Source organism: Mesocricetus auratus, unplaced genomic scaffold (assembly GCF_017639785.1).
Source record: "Mesocricetus auratus isolate SY011 unplaced genomic scaffold, BCM_Maur_2.0 Super-Scaffold_100676, whole genome shotgun sequence".
In the NCBI taxonomy this organism is placed as follows: domain Eukaryota; kingdom Metazoa; phylum Chordata; class Mammalia; order Rodentia; family Cricetidae; genus Mesocricetus; species Mesocricetus auratus.
In genome coordinates, this window is record NW_024429266.1 from 153,192,777 (window position 1) to 153,219,980 (window position 27,204).

General features: G+C 42.0%; 1 protein-coding gene across 10 annotated transcripts in view; it reads left to right on the top strand.

The window, feature by feature from the left end:
- Positions 1-4,195: 4,195 nt before the first annotated feature.
- The window catches only part of Nr2c2 (nuclear receptor subfamily 2 group C member 2), a 71,981-nt gene continuing 48,972 nt past the window's right edge, over positions 4,196-27,204 (top strand). For 2 of the 10 annotated variants that reach the window (XM_040738082.1, XM_040738086.1), the window contains exon 1: positions 4,211-4,324. Coding sequence is in view for 4 of the 10 variants with exons in the window: in XM_040738077.1 (XP_040594011.1) it covers positions 17,916-17,975 (60 nt within the window). In the remaining 6 variants the exon portion in view is untranslated. Of the gene's footprint in view, positions 4,325-4,870; positions 5,387-14,404; positions 14,739-17,891; positions 17,976-27,204 lie in introns of those variants that run through there. The other 8 variants (XM_040738077.1, XM_040738081.1, XM_040738078.1 and 5 more) reach the window with 8 other exon arrangements.

Genomic DNA, 27,204 nt, shown 5'->3' on the forward strand with positions numbered 1-27,204 from the left:
CGTGGAGGGTCTCACTATCCCTGGGGAGTGGGTGGTGGGTGGGCTGGGGGGGTTGGTGGGAAACATGGGAGGATGGGAGGGCGAGGGAATGGGGGGATGGATATATAAATAAGAATGAAAAAAATTATCCAGGAGGTGAGAGTTGCAAATCTTAAAATAATGTTTTGAGCCAGGCACAGTGGTGCTGTATGTAGTTCCAGCACTTGGGAGGCCAAGGAAGAGGCATCACCAGATGGCTATTCAAATAGAAGCTGTGACCTGCCTAAGTAGCCTTGACAGAGGCTGACTCTGACTCTGATAGAAACATGAAGGTGGGGATAGTTTTCTCAGAGTCTTCAAGGGCAGAAATAACTATTAGTAAGTGTTTTACTTGCCAGCACGTGACTTTGGGGACGTCATCATCTTTTGGCCTTTCCAGCTGTAAAAACAGGACAATACCTTAGGCTTCAGAAGAGTGTTGTAAGATGAAGCAGCATAAACATGCCAGGAACATGCAGTCTGCTATTCATTCTGTTTCTAATTCCATGTTCTTAACAATAATCCTAACAACAGCTACACAAGCTTTATGTTTATTTTGCAAGCATGCAATAATTATCCAAGCGACATGAAGAGAAGTCTGATGAAATGATCACTACATAGTAATAAAGCATAAGCCATTACAGGAAAGCCGACATTCCTACATACTTATGAAAGGTAATTATTAAGCCTTCTCTCTAAGAAAATACAGAGCTATCAGCTTTACATTACAAGAAAGAGAAAGCACTTTCTTCCTGAAGCGCTGGGGGGCAGGGAGGGAACCTGGGTTCCTTTACTTGCTAGGCAAGCCCCCTGTCACTGAGCTGCCTATACTACCTGCTGCCTATACTACCACAAAAGCAGTATGTTGAAAAGCAGTGTCTGCTTCTTAACAGTAACTTAATTGATGGTCATTGTCAGGATTTTCATTTAGATGCAGATGTAAAATAACATTGAATGGTAGGTGTTCATTGTGTGTTAGGGTCAACGATGAAACACCAGTTACAGTTCCTGTTCTTAAGGCCACAGATGAGTCGATCACTGACCACAAGTTGTACTGGTACCATGAAAAAGACCTGCTCAGGGGACCATTGAGTCAGAGAAGGACTCACCCACAGAGCCCTGTGCTGGGAGCCAAAAGACCCAGGCTCACATCCTAACTCAGGAACATCACTGGACCTTGGTAAAGATGGGATAGCATGGAGACGGTTGTTGTGTCCCACATTGCTGTTGGAAAGCCTCCATATTCACACACCACCACCATGGCTGAGAGACAGAGTACATTTTTCCAGGGCCCAGAGTGTGCAGTCTCAGATAACCTTCATTCAAGAGTGTGCTGCCTCACGTATCTCTCCCAGAGCCCCAGTCCATGAAAGAACAATCTACTGGTCAGAATTTAAAAAAAAATGTTCTAAAACTACATTTTTAAAGGTTAAGCAATTTTCTTTTAGGCTGGGGATGTAGCTCAATTGGAAGGGTGCTTGCCTAGTATACGTTAAGCCCTGGGTTCCATCCCATGCTGGCTAGTTTTTATGTCTTCTTAACCCAAGCTAGTGTCCTTTGTGAGAACCGCAATTGAGAAACGCCTGTATAAGACTGGGAAGTAGGCAAGCCTGGAGGGCATTTTCTTAATTAGTGACTGATGTGGAAAGGCCTAGCCCATTGGGATAGTGCCACCCCTAGGCTAGTAGTCATGAGTTCCATTACAAAGCAGGCTTAGCAAGCCAGTAAGCAGCCTTCCTGCATGGCTTCTGCACCAGCTCCTGCCACCAGGTGCTTGCTGTTTGGGTTTCCTCCCAGACTGCCTTTGATGATGGTCTGAGATACACAAGTGTAAGCAAAATAAAACCTCTCCTTCCCAAATTGCTTTTGGTATTGGTGTTTCATCCCAGTAAGAGAAATCCTAGGACACATCCAAAGTATCTAAACTGGACATGGTGGTGCACTCTTGTATTTCAGAGGAGGACCAGAAGTTCAAGGCTATCCTTAGCTACACAGCACATTTTGAGACCAATTTAGGACATATTTTTTTAAATGTACCTTTCATAAATTTTGGCAGTGAGGTGACTGATTAAGCCTGGGATACATCAGTGTCATCTGTGGTGCCCAAGAGACGTACTGTTGCCAGCTCCAGCAGACACTGACCTGACACTGCTTCAGAAGGAGCCTGGCAGTTCTGGAGTATACCCTGGTAGAAAACCTATTAAAGGCTGGTAATTAATGTTAATGGCTTTGCAAAGATGAAGCAGTGGTGAAGAACGCAGCAGTCAGGTCTATCTGTGTGAGTTGAGACCAGTTTTTTGTTGTTTTGAGACAGGGTCTCCCTACACAGCTCTGACTGTCCTGGAACTATGTAGACCAGGCTGGCCTTGACCTCAGAGATTGGACTGCCTTTGCCTCCCAAGTGCAGGAGTGCACCATCACACCTTTTTTAAAATATGGAGTTCCAGGCCAGTTAGAGCTACATAGTGAGACCTTGTTTCTAATTAAAAGCACTACAAATTCAAATGTGGATGATCAGTAACAGAGACCTCGAAGGTAAGCTTATCATCAATATAATCCTCTTTACAAGGTGCCATTTTGTATGTGACTCTAAAACATATTAAAATGTTACAAAGCCTTGCTGAACTCAGCCAGCAAACTGTTACCTGCTAACAATGTATCTGTGCAGATGTCCATGTGTTATTTTCAAGAGAAAAGCTGCTACAATTTACCCCAAAAGCTACTTAATACTACTGCAAATGTAGCCAGTAGAAGCCTGGCTACTTCTCCTAGTAGTAGCTTCAAAAGCACCGTTAAGAACCCTGGTTTTGCTTACTGAGCATAGAGCATTGGGCTGGTTACTTAACGTGGGCCCAGTCCCTGTGTCTAAGTGTTAGTTTAAGAATGGTGCATTTGCGGAACAGTGGTGGTGCAGGCCTTTGATCCCAGCATTCGGGAGGCAGAGACAGGTGGATCTCTGTGAGTTCGAGACCAGCCTGGCCAACAGAGCAAGTTCCAGGACAGGTTCCAAAGCTATAGAGAAATCTTGTCTGGAAAAACCGAAAAGAAAAACTATGAGCCAAGATGTGTGCATTATGGTTTATTTGTAAACCTTGTACAACTGTTATGTTCCTCCCAAAACTTCACTTAATGTGAATTTTTACATATCTGTAAATAATATTCAGCATTACACACTTAAATTCTTGGAAAAATATATAACTGAACATTCCATATTTACAAGGACTTTACAAAGGACTTATATGTGGGCTACCTCAGGCATGTTACTGAGTTCTCTGGTTCTACAAATGAGGAAAATTTCTTTGCCATTTTATCGGATCCCATGGAGGCTCCTTTCAGCTCCAGGGTCTGTGGGGCACAAAGATACTCCCCCACTTTTACAGGCGAGCGTGAGAGCGGGGCAGTGTGTTTAAAATAAGCGTCACCAAATAGAAATCCTGTGGTAATTGGTAGAGTATCTGCAATCTACACAGAACAGCAATCAAGGGGGAATGGTTCAACATTGCAGGCAGGCACCGAGGAACGCCGGCAACTTCCCAAGCCCAATCAAAAAGAAACAAAACCCAGAAATTGTGAGATCAAGGGGCCAGAGGCTTTCCAGAATGCAATGAGCGCGTGCCGAAGCTGCTTTACACAAATCGCGAAGGACAGGGGCATGGGACCCTTCAAGGCTGGGGCACCCTAACCCTTGCCTGGTCCGGCCAGAAGCCGGCGCATTCCCGCAGCTTTAAAACACACAATCTGCCGTCCACCCCGAGGAAGGTACCAGGAGCTCAGTGCGCTCCCAGGAAGCTGCCCACTAGTGACCTCCCGGCTCGGCACCGGCCACGGGCCGTTTCTTCAGGCAGCAAGCGGAGCCTGCGGGAGCCGCCGCACCTGCCCGGCCCAGGCCTGCGGGCCTCAGCTCCGCCGGCTGCCGCGGCGTTCCGGTGCACGCGCGCGCTCAGCCAATCGCGTGCTCGCCCGCCCCCCGCCGCCGCGGTGAGGCTGGCGCCGGGAAGAGGAAGAGGAACATTCGCCCTCCTCCTCCCAGCGCGCGGGCGGCGGCGGCAGCGGCACCGGGGTCACGAACTCTGACCTTTCACTGACAAAAACAATAACAAAGCGCGGTCCCTCCGCGACCCCGGCGGCGCCAGGGCCCGGCCCGCCGCCCCACTCCACACCGACCCGCCGCGGCGTCCCGGCCGCTCGAGCCCCCAGGCTCCTGCCCTCCGGCGCCCGGCCCGGCCCGAGCCTTGCCCTCCGTGCCGGGGGCGCCTGCCGCAGACACGGGACCTGCTCCGCGGCTGTTGTGGCGCCCAACCCTGAGGTAAGAGCAAGCCCGTCGGGCAGGGCCGGGCCGGGCCGGGCCGCGGCGGAGGGCGGGCCTGCGCCGCCATGGAGGCCGCGGAGGCTGAACGCGGCCTTTTACCTTTGCCACGGGGCGGTGGCGGCGGCGGCGGCGACGGGCGCTTTGCATAGTGGGCCGGGCCGCGCCCTCCCCTCCCCTCTCTTCTCTTCCACTCCCCTCCCCGCCCGCGGCCGAGCCCTGCGAGCCGCTGTCCTGACCGGGCCGGCCGCGCGCCGCGGGGGCGGAGGGGAATGTCCGCGGCCCCGCCTCACGCCTGGCCCTCCGCCAGCGCCGCCATCTTGTCCCCGCGGTGCTGGCCGGCCGGGTTCCCCTCCGCGCGCCTGGCCTGCCCGCTTCTTCCTGTGCTCCCCGCTCCTCATCCCAGAGCTCCCCGCCTGCCGTTGGCTGCCGCCCTGGCCCAACCGCCGTTTTTCCTGACTGGGAGGGTGGAGTGGAAGGGAGGGAGGCGTGGGCAGGGCGCGACCTCCTGAGTGACGGCCGGGCTGGCCAATCGCCCCCCGACAGGAGGGCCGCGGCCTACGGCGCCGCCCCGGGGCTGTGCTGGTTGGCCCAGGCGGGAGAGGGAGGTCCCCGGGGGCCGTAGTGAGGGGCGTGAGGCCGGGCGGGCCAACCTCTCTGAGGAACTCGGCGGGGCTCGGGCCGGGAAGCGGAGGATGCCTTTTGAACCCATGGCGCGGCCTGAAGGGAAGAGCTCGTCGGCACACGGCTGCCCTTCGGGGTTCGCGGTTTCCTCACGGCTCTGGACGGAGTCTGTCTCGCGGTCTCAGTCTCAGTCAGTGAAATTGGGACACCAGGCGTTTTTGCCAAACAGCGCCTCTCTCCTCAGCATTGTTTGAGGGATTATTCTCAGAAAATGGAGTCCAGGCTACTCTTCCAGGCCCAAAGTAATGTGCAAATGGTGGTGTTGGCTATGTTTTCTTTGTATTGTGGTGCTGGGGACGGCTTTAGCATTGAGCTACCATCCCACAATGGTGATGTGGAAGAAGACGATACGGAAACGACTGGAGTGGGAAACTTGAGGTGATTCTCTTCCCATCGTTCATTAAACACAGATATACTTAGTTTTAGGCGTTAGGGTTACATCCAGCTGGCCAAGGAGCCATTCTCTCCGAGTCCCAGAGTGTTGGATGCTGGCAAGGGAGGGGTGTGTGTGTGTGGGGGGGAGTGTTACAAATGCTCAAAGGGCGGGCAGTTCCACGGAAGAAGGACGATGTGCTGAAGGAGTCGTGAGGGCATTAGTTTAGATTGGAGGACGAGGAAGGCAGGCTTCTCTGAGAATGTGATGTTTGAATCGAGTTCATGAAAAGAGCAGGGTTCCAGATAGCAGGCTTGAAGATAGAAAAAGGCTTTGGACACGTATGCCTGGCTTGGAGGGAGAGGTTCAGAAAATCACTTTGCTTCCAGATTTAAAGCCTTTGTCAACTTTTATGTCCCTTTGAAGCTGTCAGATTTTTGCCGAGCTCCACTGATACTCTTGTCCTAGGCCCGAATATGAAGATGACTAAAACATATGTGCCCATTAGTCCATATGTGTGAATTATTTTCTCTCTCAGGATGCACACAAAACAGAAGTAAATCATTGTGATTAATAGTTCAGTTTACTCAGCAGTGTGATTTGGGGCAAGTTACTTAGCTGTTTTTGAGCTTTAGTGTTCTCATGTGAGCAATAATAGAACCCTTTCTCCAGAAATGAAGGTTAAATGAGTGTATGTAAATAGTGTATAGTGCCTGGTATATAATAAGTGTTGAATAAAAAACATGAAACAGTAGTTTTGTGTTCAGGACATTGGCTTAGACAGCATGGTGTAGGAGCAGAAGCACTGGATTGAAGCTCTGGGATTTGATAACTGTTTTCAGTAGTTGTTTAGTACCCAATACAAAAGTTATTTAGAAAACTTTGGATGGAGTACTAATAACAAAATTATGGCTTGCTTTATAACTTGCAAGTTACAATAGTAGTAGAAGCCCCTTTCCAGAAACCTTTGGAAAAAAGTTCTGATTCTTTTCTTATCCCTGGGCCTCCTAGTTCTCTGTGGTCTTGACACACTGACCCACCATCTTCTTTGACAGTGTGGCTTACCTTTTCCAGGCCTTTCTCTCTGATACCAGATGTCTGCCCCTCATATTCCTTCCCCACCCCTAGTCACACAGAGTCGTGTCAGGGCATGCCTTTCTCAGGAACATCCTCCTTGGTTCCTAATACCATTCTAGGACAGATTCTTTATATTTTGTTCTTTTCATTTATACCTTATATATCACTTTGTGATTACTCCCTTATGTGTTTGCTTGATTAATGTTTAGCCTCAAAAGTACAGTATCAGCTTAGGCAAGCAGAATTATTTTGCAAATCATCATGCATCTAGTATTTAGCAGAATACCTGACACTTTTTGTTGAGTAAGTTGTTAATTGATGATCCTGCTGATAACTAAGTGCTGCATATTTAATTGGTGCATTTTTAGGAACACTTGGTAGTTAGGTTAGCACAACCAGCAATAAAATGTCCCTCATACTTTGCAGGAAATTTAAATTGAACTTAAGTAGACATTCTTTTAACATATTAATTTTTTCCAGAGATAAAATTGATGCCATGAAATTGTTGAAACTTTCCTTTTGTTTACCAAAGTGAAAAGCAAATTTTACAAACTATAATGTCAGGCTTCCACTGGAAAATTTGATAACTAAAATTTGTATATAATGTAATAGGAAGGGCTGGCTAGCATGTAGGAAGCCTCGAATTCCATCCCTAACACTGCACAAATCTAGTGTAGTGGTGCATATCTGTAATCCCAGCACTGGGGAGGTGGAGGCAGGATCAGAAGTTCAGTGTCGTCCTTGTCTACTTAGAGAGTTTGAGGCCAGCTTGGGCTACATAAGATCCTGAGTGATCCTCCTGTGTTAGCCTCTGAGCTGTTAGGTCTTGCTACCATGCCTAGGTGGGGAAAATTTTAATGTTGTCTTCAAGGAACCAAGTGACCTGCTGTGACAGGACTTTGGGCTGTGGAGTAAGTAGCCTTTTTGAGGTTTATACATTTGTAAACTGGGGAAAAAGGAGCCAACACTAAGATGGGAAGAGAGTGGGGTGAGGACTTGTCTCAGTGAGTGCAGACAAGAAGAGGTGAGCCTGTGGTGAGGAGCTGACCTGTGTCTTGTTTGAGTGACTCCACATACCGAGGGTTACCTTTAGGTGTTTGTCTTTGCCATTTGTTCCAAAGGTTTTTAAGTATCAGAGTGAACACCAGTATTGTCTTAACAACATATCAACAGGAACCATCTGTAAAGAGACCTTAGCAACTTAGGGGTAAGAAATGAACGAGGGAACTGAAGCCAGTCTGGACCATATAATGAATCTATCTATCTATCTATCTATCTATCTATCTATCTATCTATCTATCTATCTATCTATCGTTTTTTTGTGACAGGGTTTCTCTGTGGCTTCCTGGAGGTAGCTCTTGTAGATCAGACTGGCCTCGAACTCACAGAGATCCGCCTGCCTCTGCCTCCCAAGTGCTGGGATTAAAGGCGTGCGCTACTACCGCCTGTCTCCCTGTCTTGAAAAACAGAGTAGGAAGTGGTTTTGAAGTTCATAGAAACCAGCCTCACATCTGTTATAAATTCCCTCCATTTTAGTGCCCTTGCTTTATTGCTGATTTCTTTTTCTTTTTTCCTTTTTTTTTTGAGACAGAGTCTCATGTAGCCCTGGCTGGCCTGAAAGTCAGATCTACTTGCCTCTGCCTCTTCAGTGCTGTTATGGGTGTGTGTCACTATAGCCCACTTACCAACTGACCTTTTTCTTCTGTGTGATCATCTAAAATTCATTCATATTCATGTTATACAATATGGGAGAGGGTTCTTTGGTCTTTAAAGGTTTAACTTGATCAGATGCTGAGATTCTCTGTCGTTCTTGGCTATCCTGTTGTTCCTTCCCCATAACCTTTGCCACTTTCTTTGAACCCTGGTAGCAGGAGGGTTCTAAAGGCATGACTGCCAGGGAACACTTTCAACTAACATAGCTCACAGTGAAGGAGTGTGTATGGGGGGGGGTCCCAGGCCTAACTCAGGATATTGGCATGGGGCTTTTGTTTAGGGATATTTTTGCCAGGTTCACACTCTGTCATCTGAGATGGGAAGTGAAATGTTAAGGACAGTAAAGGAGTAAGTTAATATAGACTTTTACCAGGACTTTATGAGGCACTTCTGAACTCCAGGAAGCATTTGTCAATCAATGAAGGTCAGTTTCAGGGCAAAGCATAACTTTCATAGGCAATAAAAAGTACCTCCATTGTTATAAAAGTCTTAAAACCCCTAAATAGTAGGCTACATCATCTATTTTGTATTTACTGATGATAACCCTAAAGGTTTTGGGAAATGTTAGAATGTGAATCAAAAAGAATTTCATTGCAAGAGTATAATTTTCTCCAGTTTGTATCATGGTCAATGTGGAAGAAGGTGCTAGAGCCTGGAGAACAGGGGAGCTATTAGGAGAAGGAAGGCTGGTGGGAATGGACTCAAAGGTGATGCCTCTCCTGGGAACATCCTTGTTTACCTTTACTGATCTGTCTAGTAATAACAGCTATGCAGGAAGTAAAAAAGGTTTCTACCAAGCCCTTTACATTCTGGTACTGGCTGATTGGACACTTCTTGAGAAGTTGCCCACTTTCTGGAAAGGTTCACTATGAATTTTCTCCAGAGCCTTTTATTCTATAGTGCATCTGATTATGTATTAATAGAATATTTCAGAAATGTCATTCATATTGCCCATTGCCCCCTCTCCTGTACCCCCATTCTAGCAACACAAGGTTTTTACTGGATTGATTAGGTGAATACCTTGTGATCGTTGTCTTGTTTTATCAAAGTGAAAAGCAGATTGTCACAAATGGTAAATCAGTCCTCAGCTGAAAAGGCAGATGATTAGAATGTGTGTATTGACTTAATTAACACAAATTTTTTAAGAAGTACAAGATAGTTCCATATGGGTTAATTGAATCAGGTGTGGTAGTGCACACCTGTGATCTCAGTTCTGCATCTTTTAGTGTGTGACAAGAGCATAAATGAAGTAAAGGTAGTGATCATACATAGAATCAGTAATGCTGTAGTTGGCAACAAAGTAAGAGACACTGAAATCTGGGTCACACAGAATGAAGGGCCTATCTGAGGTGTGAGGCAGGAGGATGGCAAGTTTGAGGCTAACCTGGGCTGCATAGTGAGGATCTCAGAAAAGCAAAAACTAAAAAGTAAATGAAAATAAATAAAAGGGATTGGGAGTGAGTGTCAGTGGTAGAACTTGTCCTTTGTATGAAGACCTGAGCTCAATCTCTAGCACCACAAAAAAAAAAAAAGACCTAGTGGGCATGGTGGCTTACACTGTCTATCCCCACAGTGACAGGATATCGGATAACTGAGTTAAAGACAAACCAGGGCAAGATCTCAGTTTTAAGGCATGAGTAAAACTACTCACAGAAGCAATGGTCATAAGAGCGCCAAATTAGAAACAAGCTGAAAATTCATCAGCCGTAAATGAGTGGATTGTGTCATAGTTATATGTTAGAATCTAGACAGTAATGAAAATGGACTGCTCGTGGTTTTCACAAAATGATGATGAGCAAGAGAAGTCAGACATAAAGTTTATTATATATAGTTCTAAAACAAGCAGAAATTTTCCCTGATAATAGATATCAGAAGAAAGGAAACATTAATGACAACAGGGGAGGTGCATCAGAGACTTCAGGCTGTTGGTACTTTTGTTTTCTGGTGTGAATATGTGTTCTGTTAGTAGACTGTCATCACAGTGCTTACAGTTTGAACACTTTTGTATTTGTATGTTGTAGTCAAATAAAATTTTTATTTAAAAGTGTAAAAAATTCTCACTGTTTTACTTCTATCTTCACAGTTCTGTTCAGTATAGTATACTGTATAGCTAAAATATTAAAAATATGTTTTAACTCCTAAGATATTGTCATGGTAGAGTTGGATCATAAATTCCTGATGGCAGTACTAAAATGTGTCACATTTAGGAATTGTTGTTTATATTAGTTATTAGATGTTCTAGCCTGTGAATGAAAGAGATAGGTAACTTTCTGGTTTTCTTCCTTGACTTTTTGTTTTTCTCGGGAAGTTATTTTGAATAGTACTGTGATGAAGAGGTAACAGTGTGAGTTTTAAAGTCAGAGTTATGAGTTGGAATCCTAGAACTTCATTTGCAGCTGGATCTTTTTAAACAAGTTTACCAGCCGGGCAGTGGTGGCGCACACCTTTAATCCCAGTACTCGGGAGGCAGAGGCAGGCGGATCTCTCTGAGTTCGAGGACAGGCTGGACCGACAGCCTCCAAAACAATACAGAGAAACCCTGTCTCGTAAAAACAAACAAACAAAAACAACAACAACAACAAAAAAACCCCAAAACAAGTTTACTTTCTGAGTTTGTTCTCCTGGCTTCCTTGTTGGAGCTTATGTGTCATATTCAGGTGCCTAGTTTGACACAGTACAGTATAGGTGCTGCTGAAGTCTGTCTTGCTATTCCAGTTGTCTACCCCTGACCACACAGAAACAGAATTAGCATCGCCATTATTACACTTGGGTTTTTGGTAGGATGAGGAAGCTACCCATAGTGTGTAAATTTTAGGAGCAGTCTTCACACAGAAACCTGTGGCAGTGCCTCAGTAGCCTAGCAACAACAGGACTGTGAAAGCTCCTGCTTTTTCCCCTGCTCTCCATTCCTTTTGTTCTCTCCCTATCCCTCACATGAATATCATTTCTTCTTTACTTACTGGAAGAAAGTAGTTTCCTTTGTATGGCCGTGGTGGGCAGGAAATCACATGACCCAGAGACTTAAGTGATCTTGAGTCTTAAAAAGCAGCAGGATTTTGATGACTGGGTGTGGATCTAAACTTGGCCTCAGAAGCATCTAAGGAGCATGTTTTCTATTGAAGATTTCTATTGAAGAACATTTGTATTATATTTAACTTTGATTTTTCATTTCTTAATTTCAAATTCTAATCTGACATCTAGTCTGTGGTTCTGTGTTTCCCAGATTTTTATTTTCCTATGAATATAAGTAGGTTTCTAACAGATCATAAGCTATATTAAGAAATTCTATCTAGTAGTAGCTTTTGGTGAGACAGGGTCTCATCATGTGTCTTTGGCTGGCTTGGAATGCACTATGTGGACCAGATTGGCTAATTCACAGGCATTGGCCTGCTTCTACCTCCTGAATGCTGGGATTAAAGATATGTGCTATCTGGGCCGGCCTCCCTCTTTTTTTTTTTTTTTTTTTTTTTTTTTTGGTCTTAACTACCCAACACTTGCTGATCTTGAAGTCACTATATAGACCAAGTTAGGTTCAAACTCAAGAGATCCACCTGCCTCTGCCTCCTGGGTACTGGGATCAAAGGCATGCACACTATGCTTGGCCCTGATTTATAAATTTGAGATTATACCTTAATTCTTCCCTTTAATTTTGCTCAACTTGCAGTTTAATGGTGTGAATTAGAGGTTGCCTCTTGGTGTTTGTATAATGTACATATAATTCAATCTCAGGTAGATCTTAAGGAATGTTTCACAGCTTTAGTTTCTGCCTTTAGATTTTATTTATTTATTTAGAGAGGGGAAAAGTAGCACCTTCAACAAATATTAGCTGCAACACATTGACAATTTCAGGCCCAATATAAACATTTTACCTAGTCTTGACAGTCTGATGTGGTCAGCATTAGAGAGATCAGCTTAGTGTCTCAGCTTCAAAACCATGGAGACTTGCTCAGGACATGAGTGATTTGAATTAGTTGATCATGAAAGGAAAGATAGGTTCCTACTGAAGACAGTTTCTCTGTTGCTGAGTGATATAGCTACACTTCCTGGCTGCTGAGAGAGACAGGTGTTCCCATCAAGAGCCTGGTTTACTCAATGTGTTAGGGTTGGTGAGCTTGCTTAATACAGTGTCTCATCAGTTGTCAGTCTTTTTTTTTTTTTTGGGTTTTTTGAGACAGGGTTTTTCTGTATTGTTTTGGAGGCTGTCCTGGAACTCACGCTGTAGACCAGGCTGGCCTCGAACTCACAGAGATCCGCCTACCTCTGCCTCTGCCTCCCAAGTGCTGGGATTAAATGCATGCACCACCAATGCCCGGCCAGCTGTCAGTCTTTTTGAGCCTGAAGAATTCATTTGTGCTCTTGTTACCCTGTGGTCGGCACCAGTTTTTACTTAACTGTGCTCTGCTGTCAATCATGTGCTGTCCTGGATAAACTCATTAATTCAAATTTCATTTAAGGATTCTTCATTTTTTCTGCTGTTGTAGATTCTTCACAGGCCCCTGTCTGTAATCCTCCCTTTTCTGTGACCTCCACCCTGCTATCATAAAAAGATTTTAAGACTTTTAATTAATTTTGTGTTTGTGCAGAGCAGGGGAGCATACACGTGGAGGACAACTTGAGGGAGTTGATTCTCTCCTTTTACCTTGTGGGTCCTGGGGAATCTAACTCAGGTTGTCAGGCTGAAGGCAAGTGCTTTACTCACTGAGGCATCTCATTGACTCCTCTTTAAGATCCTCATTAGCTTTCCCAGCAGAGGGAGTTACTTCTTCCTTTGTACACTCACCATAGCCCTTAAATTGTATTAAGTTCATGAAGGACAAGGACTCTCTTATTATCCTTTAGCTCATTGTCTGATCATAGCAGTTACTTAATAAGGGTTGGTAGGGCTAGTTGGAACTTATCAAGTTTTTACTTGTAGTACTGTGCTTTTATAGCTCTTATGCTAATTAATTAGTTAGGCTTTCTTCTATCTGGGTACATTCTGAAGAGTAGCGAGCTAAATCAGTTATCTTTATGCTTGTATAGCCAGTGATAGCTGTGTTCTGTCCACAGTGCTTATTAATACAGCTGCAGCTGTTGGTTACTATGGGTGTTGCTAAGCTTACCTCCACAAGCCAAGAAGGCCTTCCTTAAAAGCTGTTTCTCTTTTTGGTGATTGGGATCAAACCCAGGCAGGGCCCTGCACATGCTAAGCAGGCGCTCTATCACTGAGCCACACAGACAGCTCTCCCAGGTCCTTAAAGCCTGTTTCTGTAGTAATAATGTTACTTTGGTGTTTTGTTGTTTCTAGATTTCAATTATGAAGCTAGTGACTACAAGTTTTCAAACTACCACTGTTCTTTGGAGCTTGTCATTTTTTGGAAGGGAGATGCCCTCTAGTTGAAAACTGATGCTCCATACTTTGCTCCAAGGACTCTGACCTCCCTCTGTCTTATGACTCTGTCTGTGGGTTATCCTGTGGTTGTATAGTGGTGAGAGAATCTTGTTCACATTATCTTTATTTCATGAACACTGAGTTAAAGGTGCCCCAAGGCCCTGTTTCTTGATATCACTTGAGATTATGTTTTGCTTACTCTTTGTGTTGTAATGTTCTACAAAATGCTTTCTTTTATACATAAGAATAGGATTTGAGCCTGGCATTGGTGTCACATGCCTTTAATCCCAGCACTCGGGAGGCAGAGGCAGGCGGATCTCTGTGAGTTCGAGGCCAGCCTGGTCTACAGACAGAGTTCCAGGACAGCCTCCAAAACAATATAGAGAAACCCTGTCTCGAAAAACAAAACAAACAAAAAATAGGATTTGAGTTATGATTTTTAATGTTTTTTTATTTAGAAACTTTTATATGTCAATCCCAATGCCCTCTCCCTCCCCCTCCCCCCCTCCACTGATCCCCCCCCCAGGGAGGGTGAGGTCTTATATGAGGGAATCATGTGTCTAGGCTTAAGAGAGTAGCCCTCCATGGGGAATGGACTCTCAAAGTCCATTTGTGCACTAGGTGTAAATAGTGGTTCCACTGTTGACAGCATATTTTCTAACATGGTTAAATGCAGAACCAGCTTTGAATCTTCATCCCCCCCCACCCCCCCAACCCCACCCCCACCCCGTCTGCTCTAGTTGGATGTAAGTCTTCCTGTTGGAATCACTGTTGTCTGCATTTTCTCTGCTTGTTCTTATTCTTACTATCTCTGCTTGTCTTTTCAGGAGGCATACATTCCTCCTCTTTCATTTTTGTTTAGCAGTTGATGGCTGAAGCTGCTTGGGAGGTAGAAAACCAACACTGAGATCAAGAATTACAGGAATTCAAGAGATGGTCCAGGAAGTGGACAAGACCTATAAAGGTGTGACAGTGAAATACTGATGGTAGCAAACAGAAAGATAGCCAGTAATGGAATAGAGAATCTGGCATTATATCCACACTCAGAAGGAAACCTGAGTTACAGAAGAGTTGACATTACAGGTCAGTGATGAAAAGAATATGTGGTTAAGTGCATGGTGCTGGCAAATTGATGTCTGTGCCTCACTCATCAAACTCAGGAAACCAATGGGAAGATGGATCAAGAGCTTAAAAATGTGAGTGTTAACACTCTTTAGCATTATAATATAATTACATACTGTGGTATTTATAACCCTAGGGTAGGATAGAATGTCCTTAAAACATAAAGAAGCAGGCTACCAGGGTTGGAAGGATGGTGTGGGGTGGGTGCTTGCAAGCTCGGTGTGATCTGATTTCAGTCCTCTAACCTCCACATGTGCACTACCACATAACTTGTTCCCCCATTGTATGCTAATAAGTGAAAAAATTAATACAAACTTGTAGTTGGAGGTTTCTTGTCCTGCCTGCTAGTTCACAAATAACCACTCTAAGGCTTAATATTAATTACAATAGTTTGACCAATGGCTCAGGCATATTACTGATTAGCTATCACAATTAAATTAACCCATTTCTAGCTGGGCAGTGGTGGCACACACCTTTAATCCCAGAACGTGGGAGGCAAAGGCAAGCCTATTTCTGTGAACTTGGGGCTAACCTGGGCTACAGAGCAAGTTCTGGGATAGGCTCCAAAGCTACAGAGAAACCGTCTTGAAAAAAAAATAACCCATTTCTATTATTCTATATTTTGCCACATGGCTCATTACTTGTTACCTCATATCTTGTTTCCCTGGTGGCTACATGGCATCTCCTTGGCTCTGCTTTCTTTCTCTCCGTAACTGTTTGGACTTCCAGCCTAGCTATGTTCTGCCAGGCTGTTTGTCAGAACAGTTTTATTCATCAACCAATAAAAGCAACACATATTGGTAGCAAATAGAAGGACATCCCACATCACAAACTGCTCAAATATTGACCCATTCTGCATTAGTATCAAACTTATGTTCATCAAGACATGTTAAAGAAAGTAAGCAGAAAATGGCAGAAGACATTTGCAAATGTATATGCTTATGCAATCATATAGTATCCAGAGTGCTTAGCTCATTTATTTATTTATTTATTTATTTGTTTGTTTGTTTTCCCAAAGCAGTGTTTCTCTGTGTAGCCCTGGCTGTCCTAGAACCACTCTGTAGACCAGGTTGACCTCAAACTCACAGAGCTCTGCCTGCCTCTGACTCCCAAATGCTGGGATTAATGGTGTGTGCTACCACCACCTGGCTATGCTTAGCTTTTTAAAGCCTAACAAGCATACTCTTTTCTGACTTAAAATTTATAGGTAGTGGTTATTAAAATTAGTTTGAGACTCATAATTCTAAAGTTGATTGACCCTGTAGATTTAAAGTGATTCAGGCTAGGGGTGCAGTTTGGTGATTGCATGTTTAAGGCTATGAATTTGGTCCTCAACAAATTCTTGCTATATGTTAATCTACAGGCTATCATTTACTCTTCTTTGTTGAATAGTGCAAATCCAGACTTCACACATGTGGCTGTTTCTCCAAGTTGGAACCAAATCATAGCAAGGCCCAAAACAAAACAAAGTATTCCCTGTTGCTTCATGTTTTTTTTTTTCTTCTAAAAACAAAAGTTTTACCTTATTAAAAAAAAAAACAGGCGCACACCTTTAATCCCAGCACTTAGGAGGTAGAGGCAAGCAGATCTCTGTGAGTTCAAGGCCAGCCTGGTCTGCAGAGCAAGTTCCAGGACAACCAGAACTGTACAGAGAAACCCCATCTCAAAAAAAAAAAAAAAAAAAAAGGCTGCTAATGTAGCTTACTGGTAGAACATATGCTTAGCATGTGTTATGAACTCTAGATTTAGTTGTCAGCCCCACATACCCTGAAAAACAAAACAAAAACACTTAGAGTAAGAAGAAGGAATGACTAAAGTACTGCCCCAGAGCTCATACCTGACCTTAATATGTAGAGGTGAATCACTGATGTCTGTGACTTGGTGTCATGTTCCTGTTGCTGCAGTATCTGTGCTTACGGGTTCTCAGCCTTTTTATGTTGTTAGCCACAGTTTCATACTTCATTCATCACTCATCTTTAGGCAGTAAGACAATATGAATGGGAATTATAGTAATAGAAGTGTTTATCTAATAGTGAGTGGAGAAATACAGAAAATAATCACAGTTAAAAAGGTTGGAGATCTGTGGTTTATAGGTAGGAATGCTATAAAAGGGTGCTTTGTGAAACTGTATTCATTGTATAATAGTTCAAGCAAATGCGCAGTGTGCATCTGTGTATATTATAAACAGATATATTGTACAGTAACACTGTACTGTTTTTATATGCAAATCTTGAACATAATCCTGCTAGAACTTATTTTTCTGTTCAGTCTGGGACCTGTTTAGACAGTAATGAATTGTCCTAAATAAAATCTGGATTCTCTGTAGTAAAGTTACTAAAAAGTGTTTAGGGGATATTCAGGGAACTTCCTTGTTTGAGATCAGAAGAGATGAAGATTTCCTTTGATCAACACTGACTGTTTAAGTGACTCTGATCAGGAGGCTAGTAGAATTTTTGATCTTCAGATTCTCTTCCTTAAGTTTTGTAAATGATGACGTGCATGTGCGCGCACGCACACAAACACACACATCCAGGTTTGGGGATGTACTCCTTATAATCCCAGCATTGCGGGGGAGCAGAGGCAGGTGTGGATCTCTTCAAATTCGAGGCTAGCCTGGTCTATATAGCAAATTCCAGGCCAGCCAGAGTTAAGAACCTGTGTCAAATATATATTAATAAATTGATGGGCACTTTGTTCTTATTAGCATAGACTTTGTCTCTCTTTGTTGGTGATTATTCTTTCAGCCTGTAAGTGAGGTGTGTAAGCTGGGCATGGTTTTGCTTCTCATAGTGTCACTAGCAATAAAAGTTTCATTGATAACAATCTAGCAAGCTAGTACTCTTAACTAAAGTTGACCTCACATTTTTCTCAGATAGCCACCATTTTACTCAGTGTGCTGTGACCAAAAGCTATCCAAAAAGATATGTGTAGTTCCCACCTCTCTGAGAAGTGAACCCAGTAGTCAAAACCAAGAAGATCTGGTAGCTAAAGTCCCTCATTCCTCTGTATTTATATCTGCCAAGAGAAAATTCCTAATTGAAATGTTTCTACAAATTTTGGTACACTGATTTTATGGCATATCCAGATATGCTTACCCTGCTGGCTTTGTCTCCTGTAGAAGGCGTAGTCCTTGTAAGACAGTATCAAAGATGAATTTTGATGAGTGATAATTTTCAAGTAGCCTGGTTTTCCACACCTGATAGAAGTTGCTGCATCTTTCCAAACAGGTTCTCTAATGATCTTGCTTCACCATGGCTACAAATATGGAGGGGCTGGTTCAGCACAGAGTGGGGACCCAGCAGGTGGCTGAGGTGAGTGACAGGGGCTAGCACAATAGCTGGCACCCTTGCTTTTGAAAGGGTAGAAATCAGTGTGCTCTGTGGTTTTCAAAACAGTCCCGAGGAAGTCAGCACATAATATTATGCTGACACTAAATAAAGATAAAAATGACAAGAGCAGATGTTGGTAAGATTTTTCTGCATGGACAGGGTGGCTGTGTACAATAAGGTGACTTGAAATTTTACCTCAGCCCCAAGTCAACAGAATATGATTCTTATTGTGCACTAATTTTAACTCTAAGGCTGTTTCTGACATATAGTTTCTTATATATCTGTTACTGTGCAATGGTAGAGCAGGTTATTTAACCACTTGCTACTGTCTGTAGTACTGAAATACGAGGGTGTTCACCAGACCAGATAAGGAGTACCAGTAAGTATAACACTATGTGCACTAGATGGCTCTTCACTGACAAACATTTATCAAATAGGCCTAGGTAAGTAGAGTGAGAAATTTTGTGGCAGAATCTAGTCAGGTTAACATAAGGAGAAATTTACAGAGAAGAATTGAGGCATGAACCAGCTTGGTATCTGTAAGCAACATGAGATGTAGAAAGTGTAATCAAGGCCAGACCTTGAAAAGTACCATTGCTCTACCATCACTTATAACATAGTTGAATATTCAGTAAACCAGAACCTATGCAAGGTTAACTCTGATGATAACCTTTTGAAGTTGGTACTGTTACTGTTTACATTTTATAGATGAGAAACCAAGCCTCAAAAACATATTATTAACCAAAAGCTTATTGTAGCAGAAATGAAATTCTGACCCAGGTCTTTGTACTTTTTATAAACCTCCCTGTTTTATTTTACAACCACATACCTTAGGAAAAAAATGAAGATTTTCATTTCTGAATTACATTATTGAAGCAAAGACAAATTTACCAAAGAATTGACATTCAAAGAAAAGACATGTGTGAATGAAACTGTGTTTTTTGCCTGAATATATATGTCTGTGGACCATGTGTGTACAGTGCCAGCAGAGGTCAGAAGAGTGCATTGAATTCCATGGAACTAGAGTAAAGGTTGGGAGCTGCCATGTGAGTGCTAAGAATTGAACTCCAGTCCTATGGAAGAGCAGCCAGTGCTTTTAATCACTGAGCCATTTCTCCAGTCCCTGGGGGGGGGGGGAGAAAAAATATATATATATATATATATACATATATTTAAATGATTATTTGTATTTTATGTGCATTGGTGTTTTGCCTGCATGTGTGTCTATGTGAGGGTGTCAGATACCCTGGAACAGGAATGACAGACAGTTGTGAGCTGCCGTGTGGGTGCTGGGAATTGAACCGAGGTCCTCTGGAAGTACATACAGCCAGTGCTCTTAACTGCTGAGCCATTTTTCTCCAGTCCGTAGAAATATATTTTAAAAGAAATATCAGAACTATGAAAATATTGCAGTTTAAATGTTTGTATTTGTTGCTTTAATTTGTACTTTGATAGTAATTATTGGTATTTCAAGTATTCAGGATTATTTTACATTTAATAAGAATTTCCTATTGTGGCTGATTTGATATGTATGTACATTGCTCTAAAAGACCATCAAGAGTTCTTTAGGGGAAGAAATTTAACATTAGTATCTATTCCACGGATATATTCATGGATCCGTACGTATGTGATAACTAAAGTTTACTACTAGGTACCATTCCTAGCCTCATAGTCACTCTTTGATTTGTGGAGAAAGTCTAAATCTTAGCAGCAGAAAACTTACTGTTTCCATGTAAGGGAATGTTTAAAAATGGAGCTCTCCCAGCTCTGAAACGGCAAGGACACATCTTCCTAGGGAAAAAGCAGTCATCCCTCTGATGTCAGATTTCTGAGTTTTGGATTGTACAACTTTTATGAATAATTTGATTTCTCTGCCCTCTTAGGAACTAGACACATAAGTTCCCAGGTTCTTTTCAAAGAAGTATGCACATATCATGAATTTTGACCAACATCACTATAGACTTGAAGCAGCAAACAGTAGGCTCCTGAACCAGGCCTGCTTCACTCTATCCTTACCCCTAATTTTGCTATCTTTATTTATCTTCCGCTTATAAAAATGTCTTTGCCCTCTTCTTGTCTTATCAAGTATAGACAAATATCTTTTTTTAAGAACTTTTTTCTTTGAGATAAAATATCCAGATCTTAAGATTCTCGTTTTAACCATTTTTATTGGTGTAAAATAGACATACTAAGTTCCGTATGAGCCAGAAGTCCAGCTCAGTGACACTAAACATGTTCACATAGTATATACTACTCATTTCCAGAACTTTGTCATTATCCTAGACAGAAACCCTGTTCCTGTTAAATACTGATACCCCACCCCATTTAGGTTCCTAGTAGCCACTGGTCTGTTTCTATGAATTTGATTGCTCTAGGTACTTTATATTAACAGAATCATGGATTTACCATTTTGTGTATGGTTACTTGAGTGAGCATAATGTCCATAACATTGCTCTATGTTGTTGTACATGTCATGATTTCTTTACTTTTTAAGGCTGAATAAGGTTCAGTTGCAGCTATATGCCATGTTTTGTTTGTTCATTCACCGATAGACATTTGAGTTGCTTTCTTTTACCTCTTCACTACTGGAATGCTGCTCCGAAATATCTAAGCCCTTGCTTCCAGTTCTGTTGGATAGATATCTAGTTGTGAAATTACTGAACCATGCGATGATTTTGTGCTTCGAATTTTAGAGACCACTGTTAGTGTTTTCCATGTGACCACACCTTTTTCATGTCCACCAGGAGCACACAAGCGTTACCTTCATGTCCTTAGTGGCCCTTGTTTTCTGTTTTGATAAATGCCATTCCAATAAATAATGTGATGTCTCGTTGTGGTTGCACTTCCCTAACAATTAGTGACGACCAGCAGTACTTCATGTGCTTATTGGCCATGTAGATATGAACAAATGAATATTCAATCTCTTTGCTCATTTAATTTTTTGATTATTAAACTTACCATGTATTTGCCTTGCAAATATGGCTTCTTTTCTATGGCTTTCCTTTTTATTCTTTCAGTAGTGTTCTTTAAAAATTTATGAGTGTATGTGCCCCCAGAGGCTTTGGAGCTGGAGCTACAAGTGGTTGTGAGCCATCTGAATAATGCTCTGCTAAGCCTTGCACCATGCTCTTTGTTCATTAATTTCATGCCCATCAACCAACCCTTTCCATTCTTCCTTCTTTCTTTACCTACCTTCACCAGAAGTTGATGAATTCTATTTTTTTTTCATTTGGTTCCTTGATTTTGGTGTCATATCCAAGGATATATTGTAAAATTCAATGTCATGAAGGCCTTCCTGTGATTTTATAATTCGTCTACAAGGCATGGACCTGGAAACATTCTTTGTGTGTATTGTTCTTAACACAATTTTGTGAAGAATTGTCCTTTCTCCCATTGAATGGCTTGACATCCTTGTCAAGAAACATTAGATATTTCTGTAGAAGTTTATTTTGTGCTTCCCCTACTCCATTACCTATGTTGGTAAAGACCATATGGTGTGAAATTTAACAACTTTTCAATATATAGTATAGTTTTAAGTATATTGGCAATGTAAATTTCATGACAGATCTTACAAATGTTAATTCATTAAACTGTAATACCCTGTTCTCAGCCCTGGCGGACAACCTATCATCCAATTAATGTGAACTTGATGGAGCTTGTCCCTTTGTGACTAGCTTAGTTCACTTAGCTTAAAGTCCTTAAAGCTTAAGTTCTGTTGTTTAGTTTCATTGGTTTATCATTATGACAGTACATTGTTTTGATTACAGGAGCCTTTTGATAAAGTGTGAAACATCCACCTTTTCTCTTTTTCAGGATTGTGTAGAGAGGAGACAGATGTATCACATAGGCAAATGACAGTTTATAAAGGGAAAGGGGGAAACCCCCTGTTAGGCTGAGTGAGTTAATTTTAATTAGGCATGTTAATTAGGGTAGGCTTTTGATTACTGGACTTGTATAGTTTGATAGCTGGACCTTGGTAGTCAGCCTCAAGAAGAGGAAGTAGCCAAATAAGGGAATAGATGTTGGTGGCTATCTTTAAGAATGTAAACTAATGGGTTTTTAGCAATGAGGAGAAGGGGAAGAGCAAAACCTGTAGGCTCCATGTTTGCCATGCTTGGGTCAGCTAGAGCCCTTTGAAGGTGGCACTGCAGCAACAGATGTGTTAGAATCTAAGTCACCTGCACTGGAGAGTTTTGTTGCTTCTGCAGGTATACAATAGTGGCACTCTTGAGTTCAAGGTCAAATATTTTCAGGCACAGGTTTTCTTCAGAGCTTCCTTGTTTGCCACTGTTGGAGTTTTCAACAGAGAGCCCCCTTTAAACAACTTTGGTGAAGAAATCTGATTGCTGGGGCATCTTAAAGTTAGATTAACCTTAAGGGGTGGCTTTGCTCCAACCTCTGACCTTAGTCTTGTCAAGCAAGCACTATTGTTTTGTTCCTGGCATCCAAAATGCTCAAAATGCCACCATGTCCTCTTCTGGGTGGTTGGGATTCTATTCTGTCATATGGTTAGGAAGCTGAAACTGAACTCTTAGGCCCTGAATGATAGAGAAGTTAGCAACAAATTTTACAGTACTTCAAAATGAGCCATAAGGTTTTCCAGACCAAAGTGCCAGTTGCATGCTGACTCTGAGTTGTTGGAAAACCTCATCAGACTTGGTTCAACCTAGCCTCTAGATGGCAAAGTCTTTCAGTTTTGCATTTCAAGTTCTTCCAACATCATATATAAGTAGCACATGGCTTGTAGAGCATACCGAGGCATGTCAGCTTGTACCTTTTCCTCTAGTGATTTTCTTCGTAGTTTTTTTTTTAAACCTTTATTGGAGTGGAGAAGGCATGCTTGTGCACAACACTCACGTGGCAGTCAGAGGACAACTTGTTTTGAGTCCATTTTATCTTTCCATCACACAGGTTTGGAGAATTGAATTTAGGTCATTAGGTTTGCACAGCAAGCACTTTATCTACTGGTAATCTTGCTGTTCCTGGCTGGTTGATTTTTGAGACAGGGACACATTATTAGCCCTGACAACCCTGGAATTCACTGGGTAGATCAGGGTGACTTCAGACTCACAGAGATCTGCCAGCTTCTGCCTCAAGCGCTAGTATTAAAAGTATGCACTACTACCCCTGCCTCCTGGATTTTAAAAAATTGAACACTCTTACTAATTCTTTCTTTTAATTTATTTTTATTTTATGTGCATTGGTGTTTTGCCTGCATATATGTTTGTGTGAGGGTGTTAACTCTTGGAGTTACAGACAGTTATAAGATGCTATGTGGGTGCTGGGAATTGAAAACTGGTTCTCTGGAAGAGCAACCAGTACTTTTAACCACCAAGCCATCTTTCCAGCCCTCTTACTAATTCATTTATTTATTTATTTGTTTGTTTGTTTTTGTTGTCTTGTTTGAGACAGGGTTTCTCTGTGTAGCCCTGTCTGTCCTGGAACTCATTCTGTAGACCAGGTTGACCTTGAATTTAAGAGATTTGCCTGCCTTTGCCACCGCAAGTGCTAGGATTAAACGTGTGTGCCACCCACCATTCCCAGATAAATTATTTATCTTTTGAGACAGGGTCTCACTGTGGCAAATTTTGTTTGGCATGAAACTCACTTTGTAGACCAGGTTGGCCTCCAACTCATAGAGATCTGCCTGCCTCTGTCTCCTAAGCTCTGGGATCTGGCTTTTAAGAAAAAGTCCCTGGTCACAGAGTCATGCCACTGATTGTCTAGGGATCTTCCTGTCTCTACCTCCTCAGCTGTAGGATAATAGGCAGATATATGTCTATACCACCTGGCTTTTTATGTGGAATGGGAATTGAACTTGAATCTTCATGCTTATGTGGCAAGTACTTTCTACTGACCCATCTTCCCAGCCATTCAACTAACTTAGATTTTTTTTCCTTTCTGCTTTTGTCTTACTATATACTCTTCTGGCTAGGATGTCTACAACAGTGCTAAATGGAAGGGTTTGGTCAGTTCTGTGAGGTATTCCTTACTAGATTAAGGACATTTTCTTATATTCCTAGTTGGAACTCAGCGAGTTGTTTGATTTTATCAGGCACTTTTCAGAACCTGGTAGGATGATCACATATATCCATCCTTCTTTCAGTCAGTCAATGTGGTAAGCTAGACTGATTTTGCTGTTCAAGTCTTATATTCCACAGTAACCTGAACTTGAAATTTGTGCTTACACATTTTGTTTGCATCTGTGTCCATAAATTAGTTTAATTTTGAGTTTTTCTTAAGTTCTGGTGTTAGTATTGCTAGCTTCATAATGAGCTGAGAGAATGGTCCTTCATTTTCTATTCTCTAATAGTTTATATGAAATTGGAATTGGTTTTCCTCTAATTCTCATAGAATTTGCCTGTAAAACTCTTGAAGTTTGGAAGTATTTTTAAAGTACCTTTAAAAAATCATTTGTGTATCCTATTAAGGTTTAAGTTTTTTAGTACATAATTGTTGAGAATGACTTTATTGTATATTTTAATGTTTGAAGCATCACTAGTTATGCCCACTTCATTCCTTTTTTTTTTTTAATGTGTCTCTGCTCTCTGCTTACATTCACTACTCCACCCTCCTTATCCCTGTGGTAGATAGTTTTTATATCAACTTGATATAAGCTAGAGAGAGTAATTTTGGAAGAGGGGACCTCAGTTGAGAAAATGTCCCTACCAGACTGGCTTGTGGGCATTTTCTTGATGATTGATGTGAGAAGGCCCAGTTTACTCTGGATGCCACCCCTGGGCAGGTGGTCCTGGGTGCTATAAAAAAGCAGGCTGAGAAGCCAGTAAGAAGTTCCTTTGTAGTTTCTGCTTCATTTCCTGCCTTCACTTCAGTTCATACCGTGCCTTCCCTCAATGATGGACTGTGACCTCAAGTATAAGATATATAAACCCCGTTTTCCCAAAGTTGCTTTTGGTCATGATACTTATCACAGAAATAAACAATTAAGACATCCCCCCTCTTCCTCTAGAGCCACTATGTGGTCATGGGTGTGATAAATCCTTTGGATAACTTCACAGTGGCTACACCACTGAGAACAGTGACTTCCACCCCTAGCACTCATTCCCCTGCTGGTATCTCTCTAGGGGGAGGGCCAGGAACCCATGAGTCCCTCCTTCCCTTCTCCTGCACAGGTAACTACAGCTGCTATGAGTTTGTAAGTGCAGTAGCAAACTTAGAAGACAGTCTTTCATAGCTTTCTTCTACTGTCTGCTTCTTCCTCAGTGTAACCCTGAGCCTTGAAAGAGCACTCAACAGTCAGTTGTAGCATCTTGACAAGCCATAAGTCTGCATTAATCACTGTTCATTACAAAAACAAGCATTTTATCAAGGTCATTCACAAACAATCTATAAATAAAGGCCTGAATATTTAAGATTCAGTTTGAGTTAATTGTTTTCCAAAGTGTTTGTCATTTTATATTCCTGTCAGCAGTGTAGGAGACTTTGAGTTGTTGTAAACTCTTGATATGGTCAATATTTGTAACCGGAGACTTTGTGTCAAATGTGTAGTAGCAAATGTGTGCACCTGCTTCTGACAACTGATGCTGAATCTCTTTTCTTCTGATTACTTTCCAGGCATTTATTATCTTTGATGATGTGTTTGTTCAAGTCTTTTGCCTATTTTTTAAGTTGTTCCCTTACTGTGTTTTGAGAGATTTTATTGTTATTGTTTTTGTTGTTGTTATTGTGTGTCTGTTAATTGGTTGGTTCAGTATGTTGCCCTGACTAGTCTCAAACTTAAGATCTGTCTGCCTTTGCCTCCTAGTATTACAGCATAATACATAGCCTGGATTATGTGTTCTCCATCAAAAATGAAATTTGGAGTTACCGTCTTCTAATCTTTGGTGTGCGTGTGTGTGTGTGTGTGTGCGCTTGTGCTTGAGAAATATGTATGTGCACTTCCTGCAGCACAAGGACAACCCTTAGAAGTCAGTTCTCTCTACCAGGTAGGTCCTGGGGAGTAAACTCAGGTTGTCCAACTTGGCAGCAAGTGCCTTTACTTACTGATCACCTTGCCAGTCACTGTCTTGTCTTTTAATTTTCTTGACATATCTCTTAAAGAGCAAAAGGTTTTTTATTTTGATTGCATTTAATTTATTGATTTATTTTTAAGAATTGCACTTTTGATTCATGTCAAAATTTTTACCTAATCCAAGGCCATAGGATCTTCTCTCCTTGCAAGTTTCGTAGGTCTTTACATTTTAACCTTAGTTCAGTATCTGATGCATTGGATATTTAGTCTGGTGTGTTAACTTCTAGCCTTCCCTGTACACATGGATGCATGTATAATCCAGAAGCCTCCAGGTTTCCTTGTTGGGATTTTTTTTTTTTTTTTTTTTTTTTTAGTGGTTATAGAGTTGGAACCCAGGGCCTTATGTGTATGCCAGATAAATGTTCTACCACTGAATTACACCTCAGCCCCAGAAACAAAGTTTTTAAGCTTAACATATACATGTGCTCTATGGATCATTAGAATCAGTCAGTTAACTTGGTGTTGGATTTAGTGGCTACAGACACACTGGTTCTTCTTGCTAGGCTGTAATGTTGCATGGGTTGGATCTTTATTTGCCCGCTCTATTGTGATGTGTATTTAAGTTGTTTTTAAATTTTTTTCAGATGTAACCAGTGCTATAAAGAACATCTTTGTATGCTTCATTTGGCTTACATGTGGGAGTATTTCTATAGAATAAAAATAAAATTACTAAATCAAGAGCTATAAAAGTCAAATTGAGTCTTCCAAGCTTTTATTCCTATTTTTTGTTTTTGTTTTTATTTTTTGAGACAGCGTTTCTCTAACTTTGGAGCCTGTCCTGAAACTCACTCTGTAGACCAGGCTGGTCTCGAACTCACAGAGATTTACCTGCCTCTGCCTCCCAAGTGCTGGGATTAAAGGCGTGAGTCACCACTGCCTGGACAAGCTTTTATTCTTAACAGTTTGTTTGTTTTTTTAAGTAAACCGGGCATTGGTGGCACACACCTTTAATCCCAGTACTCAGGAGGCAAAGGCAGGGGGATCTCTGTGAGTTCCAGGCTAGCCTGGTCTACAGAGTGAGTTCCAGGACAGCCTCCAAAACAATACAGAGAAACCCTGTCTTGAAAAACCAAAAAACCAAAAAAAAAAAAAAAAGAGTAGATAGACCAGAAGCTACCTCAGATTTAATATATAATTCATTGAGTATGAATTGTGATCTATTTCCTTCAAATTGAGTGC